General features: G+C 37.5%; 1 protein-coding gene across 1 annotated transcript in view; it reads left to right on the top strand.

The window, feature by feature from the left end:
• Positions 1-11,151, top strand: part of FAT2 (FAT atypical cadherin 2) — an 88,411-nt gene extending 77,260 nt beyond the window's left edge. Inside the window, exons 21-24 of the mRNA XM_026696631.2 lie at positions 2,554-2,995; positions 4,783-4,939; positions 6,926-7,512; positions 9,503-11,151. Coding sequence (XP_026552416.2) covers positions 2,554-2,995; positions 4,783-4,939; positions 6,926-7,512; positions 9,503-10,026 — 1,710 coding nt within the window. The 3' untranslated portion in view covers positions 10,027-11,151. The remainder of the gene's footprint in view (positions 1-2,553; positions 2,996-4,782; positions 4,940-6,925; positions 7,513-9,502) is intronic.
• The last annotated feature ends 337 nt before the right edge of the window (positions 11,152-11,488 follow it).

Genomic DNA, 11,488 nt, shown 5'->3' on the forward strand with positions numbered 1-11,488 from the left:
CAGAATTTAACATGATTTTTGAATCTCATGCTACATCATTTAGTTTTTCATGAACAGTTTAGGTAAACACTGAGAGTTTATAAACAAGATACGAGATTAAAATATAATCATATTAATATCTTTGAATATCTTCCATTACCATTTGGTAGATGCAGGGAAATCTTAATTACATACTTTCTCATAACATCCTCTTTTTTGGCTGTGTGTTTAAAATCCATGTGCAATTCAAAGAAATGTGCAGAAGTAATCACTTGTCAAGAAGTAAAAAATACCCCTTTATTTATTGCTATTTATATGGCTGCCCATCTACCAAAGGAACACTAGGTGGCATCATCTTCCAGATACAGTTTTCTATTTGTTGGTGACTCATCAATTTTAATACAATTTGATAGAGAAGTAAGATTTTATAATTGGTTAGTTTTCAGAATTTTAGTACTCTTTTTCCCTCTTTGTTGCTGCTAAAGCACACTTGCCATTTACAAATAGATCAGCATTCTAACACTAGCTAGGATATAAATACATTTGAGTAGATAAATTCAATGTAAATTACTTTTAAATCACTTTCCTTGAACCTGTTTATGCACTTAAGTTGCAATTTTGTATACCTTAGTATTGGCATCTCAGAAGATCATATGGAAGTATAGATTCCTCCTTCCTGGGATATAGAGAAAGCTCTTCCCTATATACACTCTGGTTCATAAGGATTAGGGATTGTGTTGTCAGAACAGTTTTATGTAATTGAACCCTAATTTGTTTCATTCTTTTGAACAATACTAGTAAAACATCTCACTTCTTCCTGGATTTGTTACTAAGTGTTGCAGTATGATCACTAGATAAAGAGGTTATCATAGATTCATTCATAGGTGATCCCTATATGTCCCACACTATCTGTAGGTTTTCTCAACATTTTTCCTATCTGTCTTTCTTTGCATGACCTGACTAATCCACTATGCTTCTGTTTATGGATAAATGACTCACTCTGTGATAGAAGAATCAGTGGAATCCAAGGGAGGAGAGGCCCCAATTTTGTGCCTATTCTAGGCTAGTCCCTGAAGCACTGATTCTTTCTGAAGCAGGCTTGGAGAAATATAAAATCTTTTCTCTCAGACAGAATGAGAACGGTCTGCTCATGGTTTCCAACCTGACAGGCATGAGAAAAAAATAGCTATCAGCTGCTTTCTCCTGTTGGAATCCTGCCGCTGCTCCAGCTTGCTTGCTTGCAGTGAAGGAAAAGCCATTCCAGAATAGGCAGCAACCTCTGTAGTTTTAGAAGGAGAATAGAATCATTGTTAAGCCATTTGATTCACTCAAATCCAAAGGCCAGAAGTATTCATAAATGTCAGCGTATTTTCTTCATTTCTGAATAGATAATAGGCAGGGACAGAGACAGATGGGTCAGGCGTCCTGCTGTCATGCATGGTACTTCACATGCAATAGCACAGCCCCATCTTTTCTGCATGTCCTTGTGACAAATAGAAAGTGCCAGTGCAGCTGAAAAGAAAAAGAGGAAAATCACTTCACTTTGAATTCGGCTCTGTTCCTCCCTTAAAAAAGGAACCAAGAGCGAAGGTGAAAATATATTCCATCTTTTTTATATGTATATAACATATATTAGAGAATGTACTGTACATAATCAGTGTCACTAAAAACTTCATAAACATAGTCTTTAATATCATTGCCATGAAGTAGCACAGACTTCTCTAATTACTACCACAACTGGGCACAGAATTTCTATTGCTAAACTAGGTCTTGGTTAAATGAGTCACACCCAGTTTTACAACCTTTTTGCTGAGGTAATTAAATGAATCACTGCAGTTAAGTGCAGTCATTAAATGAATCCAGCTTTCCCCATTGATTTTGCTTGTTGGAAGTCAGCTAGGAAGATCACAAATGGCAACCACATGACTCTGGGATACTGCAATCCATCATCAATATATGCTGGTTGCCAAGTGCTCAAATTTTTATCAGTGATTATGGGGATGCTGCAATAGTCATAAGAGTGAGGACCAGTCATAAGTCATTTTTTGCCTAAATCTTTCTCAGAGCATAATCTGGTGCTGTTGTAACTTTGAATAGTCACCAAATAAATGAGTTTAAGTCTAGGACTACCTGCAGTGTTATTAATCCCATTAATAAAACAATGTATTCTGGTCCTAAAATTTTCTGACAGAAGAAAAAGTGTTACTTTACTTCATGTAGTTTTTTTGTTCCTCACTAAGTGGATTGGAGCAGGAAGAAATAACGAACTTTGAGCAGCAAAGATTTGATTCATCAAAAATTGTAGGAGCGATTTGAAATCTAGATGGACACTTATAACTTGGAGTGTATAAATTGTCCAATGTCAAAGAATTATTATTTTGAAGTGATAATTGCTCAGTAATGCAAGTAAAGCAGTTAGATGTGGAAATTTCAGTAGATATTTCAAAATGAAGCTGTTGTTTAATTGGCCAATGCAGGGGAAAAAGTCTAAATTATGCTTTAGATTCTTAGACCTTTGCAATTTAAAGCAATACAAAATGCTTATTTTAAACCTGCTTTCTATATCTTATGCAGCTTGTTAACGGAGTACCTCATCTTGGATACAGATGTCGGAGTGGCTTTAGTGCGAACCTTTCATCTCACCGTTTCGTGAGTGACAGCACGTGGCATTCCGTCTTTCTAGAAGTGAAAAGCCATTCGATCCATTTGCTGGTTGATGACATGGGAAATGCCTCCCTCCATCTCCCAGAGAGCTGTAGCATTTCCCACTCCACCAGAGATCTGTTGATTGGAGGACTAGTACAGCATCATCAGCCTCAGAGAATCACTGGTGGGTTCAAGGGCTGCCTGAATATGATTACTATGGATGGAAGAAATCTGGTGGTTCTGCCCAAAGAAAAACGGTCCAGAGGGGTGGTTGAAGAATCAAGCATTAGGCAGTGCTGTCCACACAGTGGTGCCTGTAGCAGCAACCCCTGCCTTAATGACGGACTCTGCAGTGAGGTACAAAATGGAGGTAAGTGTAGTTTGGAGCAGCTCATCTTGGGGAAATTACAAGGACTTGTGAAATATCTAGGTAACTGATCACAGACGCTTCTCCTTTCTCTTCCTAGTTAGTTAACCTCTATAATCCAAAGTTGTGTGTTCTGAAAAGACATGAATTTCTGGGGGATAAAGAGAAGGGATGGGTAAAGTGAGCAGGTTGAATATTCTCATTTTCATCGTTATGTATCAGTGAGCTACATGTTTAAACTTCCATTTGCAGGATTTTCTCTTAATGAAGGAACTGATAGGCTCTAACTATAATGAACTGTTGTTGTAAACTGACTTACAACAGAGTGATTCTGGTGGAAATAAAGCATGGAAGCATTATGGAAATGGGTGAAAATAACTGCATGAGCTTCCAGCAGAGTGAATAAAATTTTAAATAAAAATGGCAATGTGAAAATAATGTGTTCAATAAGGGAGGAAGAAATTCAGTTGCACTGAATCTTTGTGTAAATAATTTCTCTGCCTGCACAGTTCTTATTTTTTTTATTTTTATTTTTATTTATTTATTTATCTTTGTCAATTGCTTACAAGATAATAAGTATAAGTAAAAACATAGTTATGAATACATGGATACATATAAGAAAAAATAAATAAACAATAGGACAGGTACGGTAGGCACGTTGGTGCGCTTATGCACGCCCCCTACAGAGGTGAGGTCAATAGTAGACAGTCTAAGGTTAAAGTTTTTGGGGTTTCTGGAAGAAACCACAGAGTCAGGTAGAGTATTCCAGACATTAACCACTCTGTTGCTGAAGTCGTGTTTTTTGCAATCAAGTTTGGTGTGATTAACCTTGAGTTTGTATCTATTATTTGCTCTTGTATTGTTATGGTTGAAGCTGAAGTATTCATTGACAGGTAGGACATTGCAATGTATGATTTTATATACTATACTTAGATCAGACCGAAGGCAGCGTAGTTGTAGGTTTTCTAGATCTAGAATTTCGAGTCTGGTGGCATAAGGTAACGAGTAGAGAAGTGGAGAACTCTTCTACAACGAGTAGAGGAGTGGAGAGCTTTTCTTGTGAAATATTTCTGGACTTTCTCGACTATGTTAATTTTACTATTATTATTGTTGTTGTTGTTGTTGTTGTTGTTGTTGTTGTTAATATTCTTCCTTTATCTTGGTCACCTGGAAGTAACTTTGATACTGGTAATAGAAAGTGTCTACCATAAATCTCTTGGAAATATCTTCTCTAGGGTTGGGGTTCAGTTGTGTACTTTGTTACATTTTCTTAAAGCCTGCTACTGCAACTGAGTGGCATGTCTTGACAAATAAGCAACTAACACAAAGTGGACTACATCCCTCTTGCTTTCCTAGAGCTACAATGACAAGATTAGAATCCTGTTTGCTCAGCTCCTCTTTCAGTTCAGCTGCCCTTCATAAACAAGAATGTTTACCAAGAGAAGGGGTGCAAATTCAAGTCCATGCAGATTTATATTCAGGTCAATAGCATATGGCTGAACTGTACCTGTGAATTTACAATACTTTTCACATCAGTGTTGCTACCTGCAGTGTCAATTGTTGTGCATGTAATTGTAGTTACCAAAGTGGTTTAAGTGGAAACATCATATCCTCAGCTTCTTAATGGAGATTTCAATGCATTAAAGAAGTTATTCCTTGTGAAGAGGAACTATACACCTAATCGTTATAACTGTCATAACATTATCTGAATTATATGCTGATTTTGTATATGGCTGCCCACTTTTTAAAAATATATTTATTTTTGCTTTTATTTAACCTATTTTCATTAGGTCATGTTTGCACCTGCACCACACAGTTTTCTGGAGATCACTGTGAAGTGGCTGATGGCTTTTGTGAAGGAAATCCTTGCTTACATGGAGGGACATGTGAACTTTCTGAGAAAGGCGGCTATATTTGCCGTTGCCCAGAGAGATATTGGGGGGAAAGGTAAGAATATTCTCTCAATGTTGCCTTTGTCCTTCTAAACTCCAGCAACATTGTAATACATGCCTATATTATCCTGCATTGCACATATTCATCACACAATGAATACCACAGTGCAATTGTCATGTCTGTTTAGGAATGTATGAATAACCAACTTTAGAACATTTTTTAAAGATTTTGCTCACCTTATCTCAAATATTATAGCATTTTTGGCAATTATGATTGAGATCCAATTGCTTATCTTTTTATTCTTTCAACAGAAAGATTGATTGAATGCATGAATGAACTGCTATGTAGACAAATTAACTGTTGTGATTGTATCAATAATCAAGACTAGAGATACAATATCGATGAATACTTAGAATTAATTGCTTTGTTGAATGAGCTTCTGTTGTGAACATCTAGGGCATGACTTTCATTGTTTTGTGATTGTCTGATTTCGTGTCTCTTACATGGCATGCAAATTTTAACTTGAGATTTTAGGATTCTGTTTATATAGATGAATGTTTTATAACCTGTGCAAGGCTGAACTCGAGCACCTAGCCCAACAGTGGCACGACCGCCTCGAGCAGTTCGGGCTCCGGCTGAACCTAAAGAAGTCCGAATACCTGACCACTGACAATGAAATGACAGGCTCCATCCACGTGAACGGGCAGGAGCTAGCGCGCCTCCACCTTCAAGTACCTGGGAACTATTCTTGGGAAGAAGGCCTACTACAAACTGAGGTGGCAGCCAGGATCAACGCAGGCGTGGGGCAAATGGAAGTCCGTCACGGGCGTCCTCTGTGACAAGAAGATGCCGATGCGCCTGAAGGTGAAAATTTATAACTCTGTGGTGCGCCCGTGGCCATATATGGCGCAGAGTGCTGGCGGCGACCAAAGAAGTCAAAGCAGACTCCAGGTAATGGAGATGCGAATGCTCCGATGGTCGGTAGGCCTCACCCTACTCGATCGCGTCAGGAGCGAAGAAGTGCGAGACGGTTCAACGTCGTGCCCATCTCCACGGTCATGAGGCAGTCCCGCTACGATGGTTCGCCCACGTGAGCCGCGCCAAGGAAGAATCTATCATCAAATCTGCAATGAAGGTGACTGTCGGAGGAGCGAGACCGCGTGGTAGACCTAAGCAACGCTGGATGGACACGATCAAGGCCGATCTAGAGATCGCGAAGGCAGACCCGACATACGTGGTAGACAGAGAGGTGTGGAAGCAGTACTTAAGGACATTAGCGGACCTCGCCCGAGCATGAGACAAACGCTGAAGAAAAGAAGAAGAAGAAGATGAATGTTTTATAAGAAATGCTCCTCTAAATATACTATATTTTATGTTTGTCTTCTCTGCTCAAAGTTCACACTAATATATCAGGATCTTATGGAGGAGTTAGGTGAGGTCCGGCTGTTTTGAACAAATCAGCAATCATATTTTAATATCTGCATGACCCCAAAGCTCTGAAGATCGTGTAGTTATATTTTCTAAACTTTCCACTTAAATTCAGATTCACTGACACAGCAGTCCTATGTGTTGAGATCCACAGGTCTCTGTCAGTTGAGCAGATATGATCATGATTGGCATTTCAATTTTCTCCCACTTCCCAACCCATGATTCAGACCCAGGAATCATCCTTGTGGGTTTTCTCAGGAGGATTCAGATTTCTAACATTAGGATATTGTTCTTCTGAGACCAGAACTGTCACTCTATTTCAGAGGAAGAAATTTGGAAAAACTCTATGGACCTGGGGTAACTTGACAGGGATTGAAAAATTCTATATATCTCAAGGGCAGTATTGATTTCTGCTTCCTAATTCTTTCCTCAACCTCATTCATATATTGTAAAGGAATGAACTGGACAAATGAACCAAATTCACAAATGTGCAGAAAACTGCAATATATTTATGTCTCCTTCTTTTCTCTAAAACTCCTGCTTTTAGTTTCATAACTAGAGTTACTGGTATTTGCTTGCTGATATCCCTTTATAATCTGTCTTCCATCACAGGTGTGAAAAAGTCGCTGAGAAATGTTTGCAAAATCCTTGCAAGAACTCAGGACGTTGTGTGAATAGTGAGGGTTTTCTTCGCTGCATCTGTACAGATCACTTCCAGGGACCATTCTGCAGCCAAACAATTGGGATTACAACTATTAATCCATCCAGTGAGATTTGGAAGCCTGAAGTGATTGCCAAAATCTCTGCTGGGGTGTTAGGTATAGTCATCCTGGTGATAGCTATTATAACCATCTACAAATGCTACTGCCACAAAGTCAAAGCTCACAAGCCAGTGGCCAAAGAAGATCCAGACCTGCTCTCCAAGAATGAATTCTCAAAAAGTGTTGGGGTTGGCACTCAAGGTCTTCCACCGATTGAACTCAATATTCTCAATAATGGTCATCACAACCATTTCAGTGCTCTAGATCCAGCCAAGCCTTCTGTTGTGCCAGAATTCACTACCTTCCATTCAAGCAATGTGCAGAAACAACGGGGTGCCATTGTGTGCAGTGTGGCTCCCAATCTCCCAGCTGCTGCCCCATTATCTAACACTGAGAATGACTCTACATTGAAGAGTTCCTGGACTGGAGAAAAAATGGGTTTGTTTTATCTTTGTTTCTCTTTCCCCCTTTCTTCTGTTTCATTGGGTCTTTCCAAGTAATGTTCTTTCTATGCTGTAAAACCACACTGGTTATTCCTATGTTTTGGGTCTCCAGCTCTCCTTTTTCATAACAGTATTGTGTTATGGTGGTATCAGTTTTGTCACATTTAAAACATAAATATATATATATTTTAATTCCTTTTCCAGTTAATGTATTATTGCTCTACATATTGAATGTAGTTACACAAATACTAGCTAGTTAGCAAAATATGTCATATCAGTCATCAAGAGCAATATGACATAGTGAATCAAGTAAGTTCTAAGTAAACAAATGTAGCCAGGATTTGATAGTTGAAAATTTTCAACTATTTTTAAAGGAGCTAAATAGAACAGTTATGACTGTTATCTTCCAGTAGCAATATTCGTCAATATCAAAGTTATAATAATGGGCATACACCTCATATTAAAGAAAGTTCATGTTAAAGAAAGACCTGATTAGTACAATCAAACACAACAGAAAAAGAAATTTCATAAACCATTTCTGTATGACCTTGGGCAAAGCAGAAAGTAATAAGTATCAAAAAATTAGAAACAAGAATCATATTCAGAGGAAAAAATCTATATATAGAATAAAAGAACATTCAAATATATAAGAGATGCATTAAATTTGTACTGAATTACAACTTTTAAGATGAGGAAAAAGGAAAAACATAAATATATGGGATATTATCATATTAAGTGTCAATTAAAATGGTGGTGCACAAAATGATACAATTTACTGAAATTGAAATGAGATACTGAAATCGTCTCATACAAACTCTTAATTGCAACAACTGGTCATAGCAACCTTAAATCCCCCACAGCAAATGACAGTAATAACTGGACACAGTAGAAATAAACAGCTACTCAAGACATAAATTACAGAAAATAACATTACTTTTAACAGGACATGTATTGCAAAGGTATATTTATCTTAAAATTACTCTAAAACCTTGGAAAGGATCCAATAGTCAAAAGAACTAAATCCAGTTCAAACTATCTGGTCGGCATAAATAACAAAATCACCACCAATATATATGCAGCAGTGATCAGTCTCCTTTTTGTTTGGCAACAGATGCCTTTTTTTGAATACTACATTCACACATTACTCCACGCAAGCCTACACTAAAAGCAACAAGAATATGACTGAACCCTGGTTTTCTACTGGGTAGTTTAGAAAACTTTTGAAGAAAAGAAACAGCAATTCAGATGCTGGGTTTAGAACAATCAGAACACTGAAAATGAAGTGGTTATGTTTTGTTCTGAGTATGTATGGGTTGTTTCCCCCTCAAAATAAAGATCTTGAAACATATACATTTTGTTTTGAGATCACAAGTCGCAAAGCTGCTGTTCTGATGTCAGAATGTTTCTGGAGCCATCTCTAGTTCAATATGTTTTGTGTATCCGCAGAAATAGTAGAATTGCAGGATACAATGAGCATGAGTAGTTGTTGGAAACAGCATTTGTACAGTAAATAAGTAAATAACTGTTCAGTGCTGACAAAACCTGATAGGTCTGAGAATTGGTCAAGAACATGTAATTCACTTCTGAAAATATCTATCAATATATTTTGTTTATCCTGTCTCTAATTCTGTCACTAAGATTGATTCATGCAGTGAAAAATCTTTGTCAAGAATTCCCTCAAACCAGGTACTGTGTTGTTCGAAAATTAGAACTAGAGTAGCACGTTAGGCCTTAAAAATTGTTTTAGCTCCTGGTCAGGTATTCTCTGCAAGTAGATAATTTTTATCCATGCTTGGCAGACTTTACAAGTTTACATATTTCAGATTCTTAATTATATAATATTTAAGAAAACAAGTTTCCCCATGGCAGATCTTCAGGCTCCAAATTATGAAAAAAGTATGTGGTAATATGCAGTGAAATAATAGTAGCTATTGCAGACTACACATTTATTGAGAGATACTCATAAGCTTCTGGTTTTATTTCAGTGTATCCAGGAGAAACAACCTACTGGCCACCAAGATATCAGTCAACAGACACTCAAGAATATCATCAATATGAAGTTATTGAAACTCCCCTTCCACCTTCCCCGTGCCATCGACCTCTTCCTCCTACTGTAGACTCAGATCCAGCTGGCCTTTATGGTGGCTTTCCTTTCCCACTTGATCAAAACAACAAGCGGGCTCCTATTCCGCCTCGTTACAGCAATCAAAATCTGGAAGACTTCTTACCCCCTGGTTCTGCTGAGCTACCTGCTTCCCAGTGTCAGAACGAATACACTGCAATCAGCTACTACCCTTCTCAGTTGGTGGAAAATGAAGGGCCACTTTACCATCCAGACAATGGGTACAAGAGGGTTAGCATGAGACTTAGTGTGGCCCAGCCCTCCTACGCAGACTGTGAAATCAGGCCTGTACCGAATGTGAGAACTCAGCCAGCATTGCCTTCTAACTATGAGGGCTCTGACATGGTGGAGAGTGACTATGGAAGCTGTGAAGAAGTGATGTTTTAAAACAAAACAAGTGCATCTGCATTCTCAATGTGCCTGAAGGAGAAGGCATTTAATTCAAGTATACTTTACTGAAATGTGCAACCTTTCCATTTTAACAGCAGCATTTTCCTTCCTGGGTAACTATGCTAAAAAACAGCATGGATGGTTCTGCCCACGGTCCAGCCCTGTTTTATAAAGTTGGATTGTATCTGGACAGAAAGATGGAATTGCAAACCAGGACATATGAAAGCGCTTTCAGTGAGTGCTGGTAGAAATTGTTTTTCTCAGTCATAGTGATTCCTTGAAAAGCAAGTGGCAAACTACATCAATTCTGTTTTGTTCATGTATCCCATTCTGAAAATGGTTACATTTATTGTAATGATGCAATGGAAAGCACTTATTGGTTGTGCATTGTAAAGGTAGCAAAATTGATAATGTGGATTCTTGCTGTAAACATCAGAGAGATTGGAACTAAAGCATTATTGAGTAGTAGTCAGAATTTTTTAATAGTGCTTTTATTCCTAAAAACCAAGATTTTCATTGGTTTAAAAACTCCCAGAATAGAACTGAGATTTTAAAGACAGGCTATCCTGCAGTTGTGTCACTGGTAATTGACAGGGGGAAGCATCTGACTGAAATAACACAAAAGTTTATAAAAGGAGTGTGTTGCATTGGCTTTTATCTAGGAATTTGTTATTTCTATTAAGAAATAATATACAAGGGTTCCATACTAATCCAGAAAGGGCACTAATGGATGGTGTTTGATGGACCCTATCTTTTTTCTGGTACTCATAATTTCCCAGAAACTATCAAGAAACTATATTCCTATTTAGGAAATAATGAGAAATTAAAAAGGGCTGACTTCATCGACATCTGTTTGAATATATTCCACAAATCACTGCCTTGAACTATTCATGTTATGGATATAGTATATATGCATATATTGTGCAAAGTTGTGTATGAAAAAGAATGTGTGATAGAGTCCATTTTGGGGTGTACATAAAATAATTACCAGACAAAAAGAGGAATTATTTAATACAAGGCTGGGCCATACTTTAAATGCACTATATATCTTTAGTTAAATTTCTCTGTGAGAGTTTATTGTGAATATTTGTTTATAAAAAGCAATAAAGAATTTTAAAATGTTATACGTGTAGTAGAAGAAGTATGGGTGGTATTGGAGATAATCAATAGTCTTCATAGCTCATTGTTTAATTAGGGGGAATGGATTGTGGAAATTTTATTTTTATTTAAAAGTCTCATCTCACTATGCCATGAATCATAAACTCATAGGGCTGGAAACCTTAAAGATCTTCTTATTCAACCCCTTGTCCAAGGGAGGAGTCCTGATCCAGCTATAAGAGCTTTCCAGACATAACAATTGATGGTATCATATATCTATCTCAGGAGATGGATGTGCCTAATTCATATCCTAAATAGATTATGATGAAGATGAATTTAGGTAACTGATTTTAAACAACAA

The sequence above is a fragment of the Pseudonaja textilis genome, chromosome 2 (genome assembly GCF_049901715.1).
Source record: "Pseudonaja textilis isolate UNSWEBS1 chromosome 2, rPseTex1.2, whole genome shotgun sequence".
Lineage (NCBI taxonomy): Eukaryota > Metazoa > Chordata > Lepidosauria > Squamata > Elapidae > Pseudonaja > Pseudonaja textilis.